The sequence below is a fragment of the Notothenia rossii genome (assembly GCF_949606895.1).
Source record: "Notothenia rossii genome assembly, chromosome: 10".
Taxonomy (NCBI): Eukaryota; Metazoa; Chordata; class Actinopteri; order Perciformes; family Nototheniidae; genus Notothenia; species Notothenia rossii.
In genome coordinates this window covers 19,613,676-19,635,353 of record NC_136908.1, presented here as the reverse complement: position 1 = coordinate 19,635,353, position 21,678 = coordinate 19,613,676, and the positions used below count along the sequence as shown (strand labels likewise).

The 21,678-nt window shown below is 40.5% G+C and overlaps 1 protein-coding gene across 1 annotated transcript in view; it reads left to right on the top strand.

The window, feature by feature from the left end:
• Nucleotides 1–21,678, top strand: part of ext1b (exostosin glycosyltransferase 1b) — a 114,404-nt gene that overhangs the window by 78,130 nt on the left and 14,596 nt on the right. Inside the window, 6 exon segments of the mRNA XM_079653537.1 lie at nucleotides 1,929–2,036; nucleotides 3,949–4,068; nucleotides 12,267–12,399; nucleotides 15,108–15,226; nucleotides 20,544–20,622; nucleotides 20,625–20,638. Of these exon segments, the coding sequence (XP_079509663.1) occupies nucleotides 1,929–2,036; nucleotides 3,949–4,068; nucleotides 12,267–12,399; nucleotides 15,108–15,226; nucleotides 20,544–20,622; nucleotides 20,625–20,638 (573 nt within the window).

Below are 21,678 nucleotides of genomic sequence, written 5' to 3'. Positions count from 1 at the left end.
CGTGCCTGCCTGCCTGCCTGCCTGCCTGCCTGGAGGTTGTGTCTGTATATATATATATATATATATCTGTATGCATGGGATTGTGTGTGAGTTTTGTGAGTGTGTGGACGTGACAGCAGCGGAGCCCGCGGGCCAGCTCTGGTTTAGCTGACACCTTTATGACCTGGGAGTGACAGGGCCGTCATTACGTCAAACTCCCACCACCAACACACACATACTCACACACACACAAACACACACACCAGCTGTTCCCTCCACCTCTCCTCTCATCCCTCCATCCTTCTGCCACTCCTTTGCCAAAGGTCACATTCAGCTTCACTGCCTCCTCTCTTCTCATCTTTTTTTTAAAAACATCTATTTATCCACTTTCTTCTGCCTTTTGATCTTCTTAATTTCCCCTTTCTCCTTTCAAAGTCATTACTCATGCTCTCCTCCTTTGAGTTATTCCAGAAAGGGAAGTTACCATTTTAATATGTGTATGTAAGATATATCAACAGGTGAAACTATCTAAAAAAAGAAAATGGCCATACACTGACTAAGAATGAATAATATGGTTTGCTTCTTTTAATTTCAGACACATACGTGATTCAAAATCAAAGAGAAACACAGAGAATCTAAACCACAGTTTAAAAAAAGCTTTTTGTGCCTGTTTGAGTTCTTGTTGTTACAGTAGGCTGGTTTGTATGAATCCAAATGGCTTTGTGAGCTGCTCTCCAACAAATGGCTGCTGTTTTTTTCTCATATCCATATCAGTCATTGTTATATTGAATTCCTCACTATCTGTGACCATATGCCGGCTGCCTGCTTGCTTATCTAGATTGCATGTTCAAGCTTATTTCTGTTTATCTGATTGCTTATCTGCATTGTGATAAGCTTGTATTTGATCTCAAATGTATAAGAACCCAGAAACCATGTATTCATGTTTAAGTTACATTTGAGCTCATATCTGTGCTCTAAGGCTTCTTTTTTAATCAAAGCTGCACTTGTTTTTCTTTTATGACCAATGGGTCAAAATACTTTGTCTAATGCAAATAGGGTTCGCTGAAAAGTGATGAACCCACATAGCATTATCAAAAGTCACTGCATTTCCCTTCAGCTCTACTGAGTGTTGTAGCCCCTTTAGGCTAGTTATATTATGTTCTTAAACCTGCAGCTTTATTTATTTTTTGTCTACTCCCACCTACCTTATCAATAGTTTACAGCGGGAAGCAGCAAAGTTAGCGATTAGCTTGTGAACAGAGCTGAGCATTTAAGAGTTAAAGAGCCAGATACAGTATGTCCCAAATAATTATTGCCCATTATATAAAATAATTGCTGGACGGAGAATATGGGACTTGCATTTGTCAGGTGGCGAAAAAACACACCAACACATTCACAATATCAACTTTAAGGGGTGATGATGTGTAATATATATTTGTTTTCTATAATTAGGGCTAACACTTATAATTGAATCTCTAGTATGACAATTTTGAGGCAGCTGCTTTCCTCTCAGTTGTTTAGTTAAGCACATTTATGTGATTTCTACTCTGAAACAGCCTCTAGTCTGCAGCTCATAACATTGACATCAATAAAGACAGTAATGGGCCGTCTGCTGCGTGTATCATTGTTCCTGCTTCCCATCTCGCCTGCTCCGAGCCTCAATAGTGATTTCATGTGTGATATATACACATGACACCAAAGAAACTCGAAAATCAAATCCAATTTTTGCCAAATGGGGAATTAATGCATGAACACAAAGGATCACAGACAAACACAAGCGGATCAATTATAATACAGTGCAGCCTTTATATGAGAAGGGCCACATATTGCAGCTTTAATAATCCGGATCAATATGTAGCAAAGCAGTCATCATTTAAGCCGTAGCTCTGATTGTGTTTGTAAAGGATCATGTCCAAGCTTCTCTCTCTCTCTTTCTCTGTGTGTGTCAGGCTGCGTGTGTGCCGGTGATGCTGAGTAACGGTTGGGAGCTGCCTTTCTCCGAGATCATCGACTGGAACACAGCCGCAGTGATCGGCGACGAGAGGCTCCTGCTGCAGGTAACGGCCCGGAGAAAACACTCCCACATGCTCCTGAAAACTAAAACTTGAAAACGTTAGCAGACAGAGAAACAGCTGCAAGCCCCACACCGGAAAACAAAATACTTTTCTTACTGTCGATATCCTGAGCACACGCTCTTCACTTAAATTCCCCAGGATCCAGTTTATTTAGTTTTCTTGTGGAGTGATTGAAGACAAAACTAAATGCAAGCTGCATGCCAAGTCTTTGACTGATTAGAAATGCCACTCAAAACCCCACATTGTTATTATGAGAGAGCAAATAAATAAAAGAGAATGGATTTAGCTAGAATCACTTCAACTTCATGGGGAGAAAAGTAATGATATGCTCATTAAATATTAATCTGAATGAAGTGTGTAATAATATTATCTGACATTGAGCTTTATAACTTTGTGCAGCCTGACTCATCCTGGAACTATTTCTCTATTTTACGGATGGGGTTTTACGAAAATACGATGGGCTGAGATGCAAACAACATACAGTACATATTTAAATGTATGTTTTTTTTTTTTTTTGATACATCTGCTGTACATTCAAAGTATTTATTGTCTATTCAAAACTGATATTTTTTAAAAAGCACATCGTAACAATTTCATGATTTATTTTTATTTTTAAATGTGACCTTTTTTACCAACGTACACTCTGTATCTTGCAAGATACATTGCCCATTTAGGGGTAATAAAATGTTAAATAACCCAAATTACACCCATGCTACCTCCCTATTACACAAATATTCCAACCGTCTTCCACCCATATTGCACTGTTATTGAACCCATATTGCACTGTTATTACACCTTTCTATCTTTTTTTTTATTATCTACCGAGTATAGGCTTCCAAACACAAGTGTAAGTGATTATCCATGTTTTATAAACTATCTGGGCAATGTATCCTCCTGGATACAGAAACCATGTAAGGGTTAAATACTACACATAAAGTGTATTCACTTCTTCAATTAAAATGTTCCCAGTAAGCAGGATATAGCAATATTTACTAAAGTGCATATAAAAAGTGTTTATTTGCCATTATCCTCCCTTCAGTATGACAAATAAAGTCACAGAAGGACGTAACTTCAAAAAGCATTCACCAAAGGCTGCTGCAGCATTTTAGCTTTTCTTCCCAAATACTGTTTGATGACTGATAGTTGCTGTAGCTGTTGGTTTTTTGTAAAGCCCCTGTGTTGTGTGCTTTATTCCATTTAATATGTGTCTGTGAATGCTTTTATTCTGGGATTCTACATTTAAAAGTAGAATGTGTTGGATCCTATATTAAATCATTTAAAAAGGCCTGGCAGACAAGACTGCTACAGGGCCAGAGCTGTAAACATTTTCTATGCTAAGCACTAATGGGAGTACATTCTAATTCACCATAGAGTTACAAGTAGGATCTAACTGCAAGAAAACAAATAATTATACTTCGCCAAATAAGAAACCTTCTCTTCACAAAAAGTCACAAATATTAGGACTTTGTAAATCCGGATTTACATGACTTGAGATGTGAAACAGGTTTTGCTTAAAAGTTCATTTCTTAACCTTGTAAACTGAAGTTGACAAAGAAATACAAAAAATAGACACGCCTAAAGTTTTCCATCACCCGTTGTGGTATCCTCAATACACAGAGTTGCTGTGTCAGCATTTTAGAACTGTCTTGCAGTTTATTGACTGATATTCGATTTTCCCTTAACGGCTTCAGACTTGTGTTTGGAAGTGCTTTGAGAACACCTGAGATTTGGAACTGAACTTAATTGCTTGAAAATAGTTGTAATACTACTCTTAATGTTCTTTATCTGTTGACTGGGACTTCCTGAGTGCATCTTTGGGACCAGTTTTAATCTTCATGTCCCCACAGTTGATGTCCCACAACAGTGCTGACTGACTGCTGTCTTTTTGTTTCAGATCCCAACCACGGTGCGCTCCATCCACCAGGATAAGATCCTCTCCCTCCGCCAGCAGACTCAGTTCCTCTGGGAGGCCTACTTCTCCTCCGTGGAGAAGATAGTGCAGACCACACTGGAGGTGAGGATTGAAGACACACGTGCTGCTAACCACCACCTGCACTCTGGCCTCTCTGCTTCTTCTCTACTGCTCTCACATCATCAATCTTTCTCTCAGAGGGATGCGGTCCCTCAGCAGACTCTCTGTAGCATCACTTTATTCTCAGGCATCTCTTTGGTCTTTTACCAAGGGGCTTAAAGCAGAATGGAAGGCTGGACAGTGCCATTTACGGAGGGCAAAAAGGACATTTCAGCAAATGTTAAAGGTCCCATTACATGGCCATTTCTACTGATCATGATTCCATTGTTGAGGTCTACTTGAATAGATTTACATTGTTCAATGTTCCAACTCACATTGGTTTCTCATACAGCATCTCTGTATAGTATGTGTATTCACTCTCTGTCCTACATGCCTTGTTGGAGTTCCTGACCCCCCCCTCCCTATGAGCCCACTGTGCTCTGATTGGTCAGCTCGCCAACTCTGTTCTGATGAGTCCACCACCGTTACAGCTGAACATCAGTGTTTATGTGTTACAATGGCGTTTGTTAGCAACCAGAAAATGACACCAGTATGGACAAACAGATGAGAATGCTGCGTGGGGTCTGGGTGCCGTGTTGGCGGGACATTGTGGGGCCCTTTGAGGCTCGAGGAGCGGACAGTGGGAGCTGGATTACATTTTGCCGTTTCCTGGTTGCTGCGTGCGATCTGCGAGACAGCGAGACACCGCAGAACTCAGCTTGAGCACACTGTGCTGGGCTGTGAGTGTGTGTGTGTGCGGAGATCCGCGGAGCCGCGGCTTAGTAAAGATAAGGCTGAGTGACGGCCCCTACACACGGCGGCGAGCGTTGCCGCTTCAACGTTTCTGCCCATTCACTTTGAATGGGCAGAAGCCCATACTTTTAACGCCTCGAAGGAGGTGTCAGCCAATCGAATCATATGCCAGTACAAGCTCACAGCGGCGTGCGTTGAAGCTTGCCAGCGGGCGTGTCTGAAACTCGACCAACAACCAATCACATGAATCTCCCGCCCCTGACTCACAAGCAGCGGTTTGATTGGCTAGAACTTGTACTAGCATATGATTCGATTGGCTGACGCTTCTGCCGAGGCTTCAAAAGTTGAACATTGCTCAACTTTTGCAGCGAGCCAAGCCAGGAAAGCTCCACGTCGCTTCCCACAATGCAGTTCGGCGAAGAGTGACGTCACCCCATTCAAAGTGAATGGTGAAGCTTTCAACGCACGACGCTGTGTGGACGGGCCCTACAGGATGTACTTTGAGGGTTTGTGACTTTGCAGACCGTTTACATGCATAAAAAGCTACATAACACACAAGGGGACGGGTAATAACCGGAAAAGCATGTCATGGGACCTTTTACAGCATTGGTCAAAGCCGCTTTCTGTTTTTTGGCGAAAGCTCGATGATGTGTTAAAAGACGGATTGATGTTTTTCCCACTATAAAAACTAGTCATCACTTGTTTCCATCCAATCCATGTCAACACAACTACAAAAAGGGTTTCATACACAAAATACAGACTTTGGTGGAGTATCATTATAAGTTCTGGAATGTGCTTTTACATTCTTCTGATCCCTTTATTCCATACAAATTCGCTTCCTTATTAATTTATACACATTATTGACTGGAATTTACTCATTACTCAGTTTGAATTAATTGTTTATAGATACAGAAAACACCTGAGCAAAGTGCTAGCTTTGATCTGTGGTTACAACCCAAGTATTCTATCACAAATTTAATTTCCTCTTTAAGCATGTTTCCAAAACTAAGGAACCACCGTGATACTGCAATCTTACTTTCATTAAAACTTCCCAAATCTTACATCTGAAATTGACTTTACCATACATAGCACCGGCAAGTAAAGTGTGGCTTCAGTATTTTTCAGATTTGTCCAGTGTTTTTCCGATTTTTTGCTAGCTTTACATCTCCGTTTGTTTGTTATCTAGCCTTGTCTCAGTGTGCGCTATCATACACAAAGACACACACACACGCAAGCACTTAGAGGCAGAAACACATCTCCATATGTCAAAGTGTGTCAGCCCAGATTCACGTGGCACCACCCAGGCATAACCCTGCTGACATGTTGTCACTCGGCACTAAAGAGCAAGGTGACACGGCCGAAGCCTCTGACTAAAAGTGTGTGTGTGTGTGTGTGTGTGTGTGTGTGTGTGTGTGTGTGTGTGTGTGTGTGTGTGTGTGTGTGTGTGTGTGTGTGTGTGTGTGTGTGTGTGTGTGTGTGTGTGTGTGTGTGTGTGTGTGTGTGTGTGTGTGTGTGTGTGTGTGTGTGTGTGTGTGTGTGTGTGTGTGTGTGTGTGTGTGTGTGTGTGTGTGTGTGTGTGTGTGTGTGTGTGTGTGTGTGTGTGTGTGTGTGTGTGTGTGTGTGTTGAATACAGCGAGGGGCTAAACGCTTAATCCTGACTGACTGTCCTGTAAAAAAAAAAGGGGAGAGTGGTTGTGGAAAGGGTGAAAAGGAGAAGGGGTGACATATGTAAATGGCGTTGCCGTGGCAGCCCCCGAGATAACGAGCGACATGGTTTATTCATCCTGTCGAGCCTGCAACCCCCCCCACCCTCAATGTCCTCCTCATCGTCCTCCTCACTGCAGATCCTTGACGATACAAACACATGCACACACACACACACTCCGATATCCTGACAGATTGAATCTGCCAGCACACATTCACAAACTCACTGGCTTTTTTTATTGACTTAACTTCCACTCCAAAGTGTGTGTGTGTGTGTGTGTGTGTGTGTGTGTGTGTGTGTGTGTGTGTGTGTGTGTGTGTGTGTGTGTGTGTGTGTGTGTGTGTGTGTGTGTGTGTGTGTGTGTGTGTGTGTGTGTGTGTGTGTGTGTGTGTGTGTGTGTGTGTGTGTGTGTGTGTGTGTGTGTGTGTGTGTGTGTGTGTGTGTGTGTGTGTGTGTGTGTGTGTGTTGAGATTGCAAGGCAAGCAGGAAACATGAGTTCACCATATCATGCAGTGTTTCCTGCCGGGGAGCAGTTGCGTTTCGACCAATCACAAGGTCAATATAGCCGGTCTGTTTTGCGGGTGCACCTATTAAGCTCACCTATTAAAGCGGGGCTCACACAGTGCTCCCAGAGAGGCAGGATTTATCTATCATGCTCTAATTGGTTGATTGTGGCTGTTCTGAGGTGAGATTGAGTCGTCCATCATGTCCCGACTGAGGGCTGCCGGGGGGGGGGGGGGGGGGGCTGCAGCCGAGCGAGCAGAATTGTCCCCCATAAGGTGCAGGGGCTCAAGGTTTTTAAGGTGGCAGGCAGTGTTTTTATAGAGAAGTTAAAGGATTGTGAGTTAATCTGTTCGACTGAGGCAAATGGTTATCGACTGCCCTCGGGGACAAATCTAGTGAAAGTAAAAAAAACTCACCCAGTGCTGAGGTTTTTTTCACATCCCTGCCTCACTGTGATGAATTTTTATGTTGCTTTGTCAATATTATTACAGTCAGCCCCCTCCGGCTACATTATTAACTTTTTTTTACAATTGGAAAAGCTATTAGCCTCCGCCCATCTTGTTCTCTTCACCTCTTTCTATACGTCCGCCCTTTTTGAGTTTGCCAAGCCAGCAGCCGTCACCTCTCGATTCAATCACGGCCATAAAACAGGGCCGCAAACCTGTGTCTGTTTTACTGCTGCAATTCAGCATGGCTCAAGGGCACGGCAGCAATATCTCTTTCCCCTGCCTGCTCAGCAGAGGCTGGCAGCGGGGAGAAAATAGTGGCCGTTGTCACGTCCGACCGTGTGACTGCTCTATTTGTGCACAGAAAGGATCGGGCAGGCTGACTGACTGGCGCTTAAACACAGCCGATGACTCTGTCTGGGTTTTGCCTCTGTTATTCTCCGATGGCCTCTGTCTGTGTGACTGACCGGCACATATTCCTTTGACTTGCTGATCTGCTTCTCCAAAAAAAGAGCTCAGTATGGTTGTCCGAGGATGAAATATTACACAATAACATGGATTTATTTTTAGCTCAGCATTGTGCCCTGGCGATTCACTCACGATCAATAGTTGCTTTTCAGGTGATACAAAGCAAGCATTTGGGCAGCTCAGCCACTTTTCTTACTTTCATACAACGACAGCAGACTTACTTTTAAAACCACTTTCCACCTGCTTTAATTCACCAACCCGGGTATTAAATAACAACCTGAATATCGTTCTGAATTTAAATGGGATTTTTTTAGAAGTTGGAACATTATCCGTGTTGATATTCATTTACATTTACAACTTTCTGCTTCTTGGTGTGAAAAACTAATTTTGCAGTCGTGTGAAATGTTTTATCTGTTTGATTACAAGGCTCATTGATGGAATCCTTAATATTTCACCGACTATAATCTGGTATGGCATCAGAGTGGTGGGATTAGACTGGGTGAGAGATTATTTAAGCAACAGACAACAATTTGTTGAAATTGGTGAACATAAATCAGAATACATGAACATAACTTGTGGTACCTCAGGGGTCCGTGTTGGGTCCAAAGCTGTTCATAATATACATCAACGAAATTTGTAGAGTATCAAATATATTGAAATGTATTTTATTTGCAGATGGCACTAATATGTTTTGTTCCGGTGACAATTTGAAATAGCTGGAATTGATAACAGCAGAAATTATTAAAGTAAAAACATTGGTTTGACACAAACAAATTATCATTAAATATAAGCAAAACAAAGATTATGTTATTTGGAAAACATGAAACAAATCCACAGGTGCAATTAATACTAAATAACATAAACATAGAAAGAGTATATGAAATTAAGTTCCTTGGTGTGGTTTTAGACCACAACATCAGCTGGAAACCTCATATCACTCATGTAAAAGCAAAACTGGCTAAAACTATCGCAATATTGGGAAAAGCCAGACACATTCTGGACTATAACTCATTGTATACTCTATATAACACACTCATATTGCCATATCTGATTTACTGTGTGGAGATTTGGGGAAACACGTACAAAACCAACCTACAGCCGTTATGCACATTACAAAAAAGGGCTATAACAGTTATCAATAATGTTGGATATCTGGAACACACTAATGTATTCTTGTTGAAGTCACACATATTGAGGTTCACTGATCTGGTTAAATTTAAAACGGCACAAATCAGGTACATAGCCAGACATAATCTACTTCCTAGGAAATTAAAAACATTGTTCATAGACGGAGAGGGTGGGTATAATTTGAGAGGAAATCTATATTTTAAACAACTCAAGGTCAGAACAACTCTGAGAAGTATGAGTATAACAATCTGTGGGGTGATTTTATGGAATGTTTTGGAGCAGGAGTTAAAACATAGCACAAGCATAATTCAGTTTAAAAGGATGTACAGAAACACTTTTTGGGAAAAATATGAGAATGAAGAGAGGTGATAGAAGATGAGAAATTATTGTATATGTACAGTGGGGCAAAAAAGTATTTAGTCAGCAACCAATTGTGCAAGTTCTCCCACTTAAAAAGATGAGAGAGGCCTGTAATTTTCATCCTAGGTATACCTCAACTATGAGAGACAAAACGAGAAAAGAAATCCAGAAAATAGCATTGTCTGATTTTTAAAGAATTTATTTGCAAATTATGGTGGACAATAAGTATTTGGTCAATAACAAAAGTTAATTGCAATACTTTGTTATATACCCTTTGTTGGCAATGACAGAGGTCAAACGTTTTCTGTAAGTCTTCACAAGGTTTTCACACACTGTTGCTGGTATTTTGGCCCATTCCTCCATGCAGATCTCCTCTAGAGCAGTGATGTTTTGGGGCTGTCGCTGGGTAACACAGACTTTCAACTCCCTCCAAAGATTTTCTATGGGGTTGAGATCTGGAGACTGGCTAGGCCACTCCAGGACTTTGAAATGCTTCTTACGAAGCCACTCCTTCGTTGCCCGGGCGGTGTGTTTGGGATCATTGTCATGCTGAAAGATTCAGCCACGTTTCATCTTCAATGCCCTTGCTGATGGAAGGAGGTTGTCACTCAAAATCTCACGATACATGGCCCCATTCATTCTTTCCTTTACACGGATCAGTCGTCCTGGTCCCTTTGCAGAAAAACAGCCCCAAAGCATGATGTTTCCACCCCCATGTTTCACAGTAGGTATGGTGTTCTTTGGATGCAACTCAGCATTCTTTCTCCTCCAAACACGTCTAGTTGAGTTTTTACCAAAAAGTTCTGTTTTGGTTTCATCTGACCATATGACATTCTCCCAATCCTCTTCTGGATCATCTAAATGCTCTCTAGCAAACTTCAGACGGGCCTGGACATGTACTGGCTTAAGCAGGGAGACACGTCTGGCACTGCAGGACTTGAGTCCCTGGCGGCGTAGTGTGTTACTGATGGTAGCCTTTGTTACTTTGGTCCCAGCTCTCTGCAGGTCATTGACTAGGTCCCCCCGTGTGGTTCTGGGATTTTTGCTCACCGTTCTTGTGATCATTTTGAACCCACGGGGTGAGATCTTGCGTGGAGCCCCAGATCGAGGGAGATTATCAGTGGTCTTGTATGTCTTCCATTTTCTAATAATTGCTCCCACAGTTGATTTCTTCACACCAAGCTGCTTACCTATTGCAGATTCAGTCTTCCCAGCCTGGTGCAGGTCTACAATTTTGTTTCTGGTGTCCTTTGACAGCTCTTTGGTCTTGGCCATAGTGGAGTTTGGAGTGTGACTATTTGAGGTTGTGGACAGGTGTCTTTTATACTGACAACGAGTTCAAACAGGTGCCATTAATACAGTTAACAAGTGGAGGACAGAGGAGGCTCTTAAAGAAGAAGTTACAGGTCTGTGAGAGTCAGAAATCTTGTTTGTTTGTAGGTGACCAAATACTTATTTTCCACCATAATTTGCAAATAAATTCTTTAAAAATCAGACAATGAGATTTTCTGGATTTTTTTTTCTCATTTTGTCTCTCATAGTTGAGGTATACCTCGGATGAAAATTACAGGCCTCATCTTTTTAAGTGGGAGAACTTGCACAACTGGTGGCTGACTAAATAATTTTTTGCCCCACTGTATGTATAAATATAAGTAGGACTAACTTGCATAATGACTTAAAGGACAATCATTAATCAAGTAAGGGGTGGGAATTAATAAGCATTTGCGTCCTCCTGCTCCCTTTCGGACACATATGATTTATTATTATTATTAATATGAAGACTTTTTTTGTTGAATATATAAATATTATCATGAATGTGGATAAATACTGTATTTTAACAATACGGTATTCTGTTTTTCACATTTGTTGTTTTTTATTTGTTATTTTTTAAATCTGTTCGAAATAAAGATTGAAATGAAAGGCAGATTTGTTCAACACACAAAGTTGTATGAGGCCTCTGAGTGAAATGTAATTTAAAGGCAGTTTAGAAAGGGAAGCCTCGCATACAGCAGGGTGGACTTTGAGAAAAACAGAGACACTGCTGTAATAAAAAAGACAAACGTTTGATACAGACAGTTTGTCCTTTAATTATTTTGAAGGCTGTCGAAGCAACACAGATATTCCCTTTTATATGTATTAGGATGTTCAAATTGTAGTTGAAGTGTAATCTGTAAATTCATTTTCAATCCATAACATGTTATGTGCATTTACAGTTACTTGATATACTTTAAATATATATATATATTTTAATAAGACCACTAAATTAATGCTATTTCCATAACTGATTTACTCACAAGACAAGTGTATAATGTGGTTTACCACTTAGGGAGGGTCTCACACAAATCTTTGTTCCATTATCCAAAGTGTAAGTTACGTTTTTGTTGAAATAAAAGTCGGAACATTTTGGCCTACTCTGCTTGGGTTTACCCGCTTAGTTTTTATCTGTCACCTACAATTTTTAGAAAGGATATTGAAGGATAATCTTGAGTTAGTCAAGTTAATTTATGTAGTCAACAATTTACACATTTGTCACACCTATGCAAATTAAACAACAAACAGCAAGGAAAATCCTTGCATCAAAAATAGAGAAAATCTCCTAATTATATAACTTGAGCAACAATAGAGATTGTTCTATGAGGACAGACAAGAGTCTTACACAATTCACTCGTGTATTTCCCCAAAAAAGTGGTCCATTGTTTCCCGTCATCCTATTTGTAATGTAGAAAACACAAAAATGGACAGTCAACAAATTCAACTAGAGGGTAAAAATCATAACATCTTGAATTGAAAAGTTGTTGGTCAATACAAAGTCTAATGTGTGTTGTTTCCCTGTGCAGATCATCCAGGACCGCGTGTTGGCGCACGGCTCCCGAAGCAGCCTGATGTGGAACAGTCACCCTGGAGGGCTCTTCGCCCTGCCGCAGTACTCTGGGTACCTGGGAGACTTCCCCTTCTACTACGCTACACTGGGTCAGTAACACACACACACAGAAGCGTAGACATGTCATAAACTGTACAAAGTGCTGTTACATAACGCTTCAACACACCTAGGAGGCAATGAACTGATCCATAAAAGTCGGTCAGAAAAGTTTCTTCATCATCAGCAAGTATTTTGTCCCTTTTTGTAAAACAACTTTAGACTGTTGAATTGGAGCTTGTCTGAAATATGGCATGCAGCCCTGATCTGCTGCCCTCCTCCCATGGTGTGTGTGTGTGTGTGTGTGTGTGTGTGTGTGTGTGTGTGTGTGTGTGTGTGTGTGTGTGTGTGTGTGTGTGTGTGTGTGTGTGTGTGTGTGTGTGTGTGTGTGTGTGTGTGTGTGTGTGTGTGTGTGTGTGTGTGTGTGTGTGTGTGTGTGTGTGTGTGTGTGTGTGTGTGTGTGTGTGTGTGTGTGTGTGTGTGTGTGTGTGTGTGTGTATAGTGAAGGAATGGGTCATTGACAGATGTTTGTCGCGCTGGCACACCACTCCGTCCATCAATGGGTTTTGAGTCAGCATGGCTACTGGTGCTACTTCTGCGGCCCATTCCTCGTGCTACGGTTCAGCGGCGGCGAGTTTTCCCCCGCTTCATTTCTGTGGCCCGCGAGCCCCTCCATCCCTCACTCCCTCATCCTCCAGCTACACACACACAGACTTTTAAATAAACAGACCACGGTAGTACAAATGCAGAAATTCAGTTGATTGAGCACCCGGAGTGGAGGGCTCATATTAAAATGGATGTGCACAGTGACAGGCAGGGATTACAACGCCGGCTATTTGTTTGTCAAAGAGAAAGCAATTAAACACGGATGGGTTTTTAGGAGACAAGGTGGCTTGTCGCTGATGGGTAATTGAGAAAAATCAAGGCAGTAGAGTTTGTTTCAAACTGACGCTTCCTCTTGTTCTCCAAGAGCAAATAACAAGACACACTCACAGTCATTATGCATTTTACCACTCCGACTCAGCGGGAGCACGATTTGTTTTTGTTGCTTTAGTTAAATGGACTCTTAATTTAGAAGCCAAAGGATACCGGATGTTTTAGGGTGATATGAAAATATATACTTGAGAAAACTAGAATCCAATAACAATATGTGACACTTAGTAACAATAATTACATTTTCTGATAAAGGAAAGTAAAGATATTAGACAGTTAAACAACATGTCTTTGAAAAGAACATGGCAGGAATTTAAACAGAAAACCCTATCGAGATGTTTCCTCCATTCATTTTCACAAGATTTGCTCCAATTCATTAATAAGAGCATAAGTGATGTAGACCACTGATGTTGGGTGATGAGGCGTCGCTATCATCCCTGAAGTGTTGGACTTTGTGTGGGTAAGGGGTCTGCTCAGCCTGGGACTTTTCTTCCAAAACTTGAAAGACAATTTTTTGATAGGCTGGGCTTTGAGAACAGGCTAACTGTCATGTTGAAACATGAGAGGGACTTTCCCAATCTGTTGCCAAAAAAGCAGAAGTCGCTGTTATCTAGTTTGGCTGATGACTGATGAGAGGGGAGTCGTATCTTAACTTAATCAGATTTCTTGTGAAATGTCTGATAGTTTGTCCAATTTAAATAATGTGCTTACTGCTTTTAGTTTATAAACATAGTAGCTTGTGAAGATGGGGATGGAGAATTCTAAGGGGTCACAAGCCAAATAAGTTGGAAAGCACTCCTCTAAACAGACGGTCATTTTGTGGCCTTAAGACCTTCGTTATTTGCAACTAAACCATGAGAAGCAACTAAAAGTATGTAAACATGCATGACACATCATTTTGGCCAGTGTCATTGTTGGTATTAAATGGCCTCCAACAGCTGGATCGATCCAAAGCAGCCTTTTGTGTTTCTATAAACATTTAGCTTGTTGGATGATGTGATAAACTGATAGAGGACGTGATTAAAGCCTCTGAGAATCATGAGCTCAGGACAGAAAACAGCATCCACATAAAAAAAAAAGCTGTTATTCATCTCCAGGATTTGTCAAATGTTTCATGGAGGTCTGTTTATGAGCTTGTAACCAGTTTACCATACATCCTGGGTCTTTACAAACTCTGCACACTCTAAACTTTTTCATTACAAATCACAAGGATAGTTTAACAAGTTTTAAGACTGCTTTAAGTACCTCATCATAAAAGTTGCTCAGTGGCAGAATGGAGACTCGGCTAATGCTATCTCCTCTGCGTTATGCTTTGTTGGTTTGGGTTAGATTACATTTAAATTAGGAAAAGTTGAACGTCCTCTATGTTCTCTCTCGCTCATGCTCAATATCTTATTTCCTGCTTATTTTCAGCTTCGATTAATCTATTGCAGCATCAAGTCGGACTAAATTTAAAGTCACATCAGCACTTAGTCGTCAGTTCACTGGGTTTCAGACTCGGCCGACAAGTTTCCAAAATGAAATATTCAGCGATCAAGAGATTTGGCATTTTCAAAACATATTAACGCTGTTGAATATTTTAAGCTGATCTTGAGAACTTACTTCCCCTTACAATTATATCATCTATTTTGTTTGCACCGCTGACAGACTCGTTTCAAGTAACATCTTTAAAAATCTGTAGATATGAAGTGTTTGTAAGTGAGAGCCTGATATTGCATTGATGGCTGACAGACCGTCACAGACGGCTCTCTTGTGTTCCAGCCAGCGTTGTTTTCCTGGATTTCTTAACACTGCATTAACAAGTGACCATCTTTCTGTTGTTTTCCAGGCATTAAACCGTACCCCAAGTTCACAGCGGTCATCCATGCCGTCTCTCCTCTGGTGTCGCAGTCCCAGCCCATACTCAAGCTGCTGGTCGCGGTGGCCAAGTCCCAGTACTGTGCACAGGTAAAGTGTGTGTGTGTGTGTATTCCCGGAATCCTCCGCATTTTCCAACCAAAGCAACAACAGAACTCATCCCTGAGTGTGTGTGTGTGTTAACACCGGTGGATTGAATTAGAGCAATTTGTAGCAGTGCTACATCTGTCTCCATGGCAGCGAAACCCCCTTCAGCACAGCTGGAGACGGCATCTATTGATTCCCCTGCTTGCTCCTTACCAGCACGGGAAATGAAATGGAATTTGCTCTCCAAAGGCCGGTTGCTGGTGTGTGTGTGGTGTGTGTTTGCAAGTGTGTGATTTTTTTTGTTTGGCTAGCTGAGTGTATGAGTAAGCGACTTTGTATTTTGTGTAGGAGGGATTGTGTGTGTGTGTGTGTGTGTGTGTGTGTGTGTGTGTGTGTGTGTGTGTGTGTGTGTGTGTGTGTGTGTGTGTGTGTGTGTGTGTGTGTGTGTGTGTGTGTGTGTGTGTGTGTGTGTGTGTGTGTGTGTGTGTGTGTGTGTGTGTGTGTGTGTGTGTGTGTGTGTGTGTGTGTGTGTGTGTGTGTGTGTGTGTGTGTGTGTGTGTGTGTGTGTGTGTGTGTTGGTTTGGGCAGTTCTATATACAAAATGAATGTGTGTTTGCGTAGGTGGGATCTTTGTACATGTGTATATTTCAAGCTTGTGTGTAATTTGTGTCTGAGGTTGTATCTGTGTACGTACTGTCCATTTAAGTGGTTGGACTCTGCTTATCTCTTTATGTATTGGTACTTTTTTATTTTATAGGTTTTTATTATACTCATTCAAAAAACGGAACCTGGTCCAATACCTTATTTTTAGGAATATTAACCAAATCTACCAAAACAAAGACATTTACTCCAAACTTCCAATGATCAAATTTAGTAGAATATTTTCTTGGGTGCTAAATGTCCGTGCTCTCTGCTTTTATGCTACTATTTTTGTTACTTTTGGTCCTAGATTTACAGTATCGACACTTTCGTTTAGATCAGTGGTTCTCAACTGGTGGGTCGCGACACAAAAGTGGGTCGCGGACCCGTTTCGAGTGAGTCGCGGATGTGTGAGTGAAGAAAAAATATAAATAATTGGAATTCTTTTTTTTTTTTTGGGGGGGAAAAGTCAAACTTTTATTTTGAAGGCCGGATTTTCTAACGCTGGGCATGCAATCGGCGTTGGATCCGGAGACCATAAACGGTTTTGAAAACTTCTGTCACGTAGTGATCATCTTCTCAATAAAATATCTTTGCTGATGTTTTTTCGAGTCTTCTGGCCAATCACAATCAAGATTGTTGCCGGAAGTCCCCACGGAGAATAACTTTCCGGTAGAACTCTTCTTTATACATCCATGGGTACAACTTCAGATAAAAATGAACACATAATGAAATATGACCCCCGGTTTGATGATTGAAGTCACAGAACAATGGGATCTATCTACCCTTACCCTTACTCTTCTTGCAGCGAGATGTCAGAACAAAGTGAAAAACAAACAATGGCATAAAAATATTATTGATATGTCTGGTAGTAATAAATGTATTTATTTTCCAGAATGCATAGTTTATGTTAGTAATTCTAAAAATCTCCTGGGGGATAATCCCCCCAGACCCCCTTGCTGGGGTTGGGTTTCCAGCACGTGTGCCTTTTTATATACAGTAGTTCAGCTTTGATTCCTTTTTTAAGAGCATACTTAAGTTCTGTGAAGAGATATAAGGGATATATGCACTGTACTTCACTTTTATTAATATTGTATGCTGAAAAGCATATATATTACAGCACGTTTTTTTGTTGAATAGATTTGTGTGCTTCAAAATGTTGGGTCGCGATGTATTGAGCAAGTAAAAAGTGGGTCCCGAGGCCTGACCAGTTGAGAACCACTGGTTTAGATAACCTTGATGACATTGCTATGATTTAACGAAAGATAACTTTCCCCAACATTTATATATCTCTTGTAATGAGTATTACTCATCAATTCACCATTGAACTAATTATCCGTGAAATTTAAAATTGGCCCTTTAAATGTGCTTGACCAAACAGAACCAGTACAATAATGTTGCCTTAATTAAGTCAAGTGTAAATGAACAAAGCTATTGATCTTGACAGTTTATTCTTGATGAAACACTTTCCCCTACTCGATATGGTGATGTGTTCAAAAGCTCCAGTAGGCGTATAAGTGGGCCTGTTTAACTGCTGTTTCAAGGTAAAAAATTATCTGTCAAGCTAACTTTTTTAGCCAACATAGAAGAAAATTGAAGAATGCTATAATGGTGATGATGCCCTGTTGTGATACTTTTCAAAACTGTGGAACAAGTGATTAAGTGGCCTGTGAGTAGAGATTGTTTTGTCAACCAGCCTAATTCAGATGAATGATTTTAATGTATGATCATTGATCAACTAATAGGAAAAGTACCGATCGAAGCAAGCAATTGATTCCAGAGATTTTGTGTTTCATGCACATTTCGATCACTATAGAGAGGTTTGATGGTGCTACATCAGTGTGGTTATACCCAAGTGGTAGATCCACTTTTAGCCAACATTACTGTAAAATAATAGTAGATTTAATTAACTCTGGCTTAATTTTTCTGGAGGTGGTTCTGTGTTTGCCTTCTACAGGCTGTGCATGCTGAGTGGAGAGCCAGGTACACAGTCGGGGTGTTTTCTTCCACTCTGAGCACACAGAAAAGAGGAGAAAGAGTGGTGGGGGGGCTGCTGAGGAAAGGGATATAAATAAATGAATGGAGAGGAGAGAATGAAAGAACTCAGAGGGCGGAGGAGGCTAAATTGGAAGCAAGAAAGCTTTTGAGGCGTCTTCTGACATAGTGGATCTCCTGCTGTGTGCACATGCATTCTTCCACTTGTGCTATAGATACACCAACCGCTTTTTCACCCCTTTCCTCCAGTCATATACACACAAACATGCAAGCATGCATACACAATGCCATCATCAGCACCCTGAGAGCGCTGGTGCGCTGACAGAGACACCATCTGTCTTTCTAATAAAGGACTAGAGCCCGTGTAAGAAGAGAACAACACGTTTCTCAGCTGTGTGTGTGCAGAGATCCACACTGTATACCTGTTGTTGTCTCACAATGACAAACACTTTCTCTCCTTTTGAGCGATGCTTGTTTGGCTTTTGATCCAAACCGTCTTATAATAATGTGATTTTGCATCCATCAATTCATCCCATTCATCAAACAGCTGTGTCATCCTTTTTTTATAGACAAGTGACATATTTCCACACAGCTGCTGTATACTGTAGGCACAGGGCAAATACCTTGATACAGGCATCCAAATGGCTTCAAGCTCATAATTTGGCAGGTCCAGTCAGAGCGCAGCGTCCCCGAGGGCTGCGGCTGATGTAGTTAATGTCAAAATCATGTGAATCGTTATTGATCCCCGCAGGGAGATTCTTGTGGTTTGCCTGTATCAGGAACGCCAGGATCTGCGATGGATTAATTTACTGACATTTTCAAGGACATTTCAGCAGGGCCGATGTGAGCTGACACACAGGAAGAAATGATGATGAAGATGTGTTCCTATCGATTTCCTTATCATTAATAACTGGGTATTTATTTCTCAAATCATCAGGCAAAAATACTTCCTAGAGATAAAATATGTTGTATTATTTGTTTTAACTGTTTGGCTTCATATCTCAATGTATATAATCATTTATCAACCTCGATTTCATCGGTTCATTTACTGTACAAATAATGATTAGATCAAACTCCAAAAACATACTCCACTCTTTTTGGAGAGGTTTTTTCCTGACAAAATGCCGGCATGCATACTAAAATGTATCACATTTTGAATGTGGTTTTCAACAGCATGACTGAAATGGAGGAACTGGAAGTGAAGGCATGGCAGATGGTGGTGCTAGAGCTCCAGGCAAAGCTCACACGGCAGAAACTAATAAATCTTAGAGAACACATTTTTCACCTGCTATTTGTAAAGTTTGAAATGTCAAAAAGAAGGGGGGGTGAAGATTCAACTTGATATACAATCCATCTTCACATTCTCCTCATAGTTTTCAGATGATTTGAGCTGCATGGTAACTGCACTAATATTAGACTTCCTTCATTAATATACACTATATTATTTTATATATTAAAGCCAATAGCATGTCAATTGTACATACTGATGTCAACCCCCCAAAACACTTACCTAGCTTACTAGCTAATGTAGCTTGTTAGCGTTAGCGCCGTGAGTTGGTTAAAAAAAATGCTGTCATAACATATGGTTAAAAAGGGCCTTCATTTTCACCTGTTGTTCACATATATGATGTCATAGTCTAAAGCTGAAGGGAAAAGCATGTTAGACTTAGTATAATAGGAATCCTATTATGAGGAAACACATGATCACACTTCTATTTCTTACTCGCACAAACCTGTGTCATTGCTTACGTTCTGAAAACAATTCGTTTTTACTTTATACACAAGAGAAGCTTTAGGATGAGAACTTACCAGTTGGTTTAGGAAAGGTAACCATATTGTTGTCCAATAAAGAGCAGGATGTTGCTAATGAACAGTTAACACTAATTTCATGGGACGCATAACCTTGAAGTGACCAGAAGCAAGGATTTGTTTTTGTCTTATTAGCCAGGTGAGCAAAATCTCACTGAATAGGCAGCATCTTTGAGTCTGATATCTAGATATTTTTATACTAGACAAAACTCAAGCTTGATGGGCCTGCCATGTCCTGTGGTGCAAAGCTATGTTTGCTAGGCTGTGATTGGAGAATAGCCATTTGGGGGAGGGGTTTATCAAACTTTTCACAAAAATGTAAGCCGCATGAAAACTTGCTGAGATCTAAGAATGGAAGATTGTGTGTAAGGTCAGATGGAGTCTTGTTTTGTGTGTGTGTGTATGTGTGTGTTTCTCATCAAACCTTAACATGTCTGGAATTGAACTGCAGTGGATGGGAGCAGTTTAACTCCATGTGAAATGTGAATGTCGCTGAACAGCAGTCCGAGCATGATAAAACAATAGTGTTTCATGTTAAACGTCATGTGGAGTGAGATCAGATTGGCCGGAAAAGTGTTCAGAGAAACGTGGTAGTTAGAAATGATATGTGACAATGGGACATGATTGGTTAAGGGCTGAATTTTTACGAACCACCCTGGAGCCATAATTGGAAATATTTTATCACTGGAGTTGCCCTTCTGGCTCTTTAACGTTTAATCAGCCTGTAATACGGTGACATTTGCTGGCCTTAGGTCACGTAAATGTCACATGTTCAACTAGCTTGGAAGTGCTGCGAGTTGTTTAGGTTAGAGGAAATTAGATTAGATATAATTCAGTTATTTGCAGGTAATAATAAAACCTTTTTTCCATCTTTTAGATCATTGTCCTGTGGAATTGTGACAAGCCTCTCCCTGCCAAGCACCGCTGGCCGGCCACATCTGTGCCCGTCATCGTCATCGAGGGGAGAATAAGGTGAGACTAAATCCTTTTTTTTACCCTTAAGATGTGATCACTATCATTTCTAATTACACAGCTCTTCTTATGCATTTTCTCTAAGTGTAAAGCTACTGTATCTCGGCCCATTTCATTCAGTCGGAGAGTTTCTGGGAGTTAATGAGTTTCGATTTGTGCTGCACTGATTCCATTAAAGGACATTTTTTGTGGTTTCAATTAAAGCTTAGTAATAGGAATAATATACATCGGAGGGGGCAAAGCGTGGCTGAGAAGCTAATGCGTATTGTTAGGAAAGAAAGGAGGCAATAACCGCTAAGTAGCTTTTATTTATCCTTAATGTTTTTATTGCATTTTGCTCTTTAATCATAATTAAATGAAGAATCACACAATCTCTCTGGAGGAATAAGTCATAGATGATTTATCAAAATGCACTTTGGATAAACATAATAAATACAAGTCCAGAAGACGAGACACAGCATTGATCTAATTATTTTTCAGCTTATATTTTATTACATTTGTTCAATAACTCATGACCCTCAAATCTATTCAGCCGTCTAAAAGCATAAGTACAACATCTTTATTTAAATATATATGCTTTTTAGAGATTCAACAGATGACTTTTGTTAAGGTCAGGAATCAACAGCAAGCTGGAAAGTGACAAATGTCTATCAGAATTTCATTAATTTCGAAAATTCTGTTCAAACTTACAATGAAAAGTCTAAATATATTCAGTTAATCAGCCGCAACTAGAAAGTTGTTATCGAATAATTGTAGATGATGCTTTGTGTTGAATGACTATTTGCTTAATTGACATCTCCTTTCACCAACATCACTATGTTAACTTGATCTGTGTTCTCAATATGTTTAAGTACACAGGGAAAACATATGACAAAAAATTATGTTTACCATGTTTAGAATGCACAAGTACAACATCTTTATTTAAATATATACTTTTCAGAGAATCAACTAAAGATTACTTTTGTTAAGGTCAGGAATCAAGCTGAAAAATGACAAATGCCCAATCAGCAATGTGATATCTTAAAACAACTTGTTTTTTT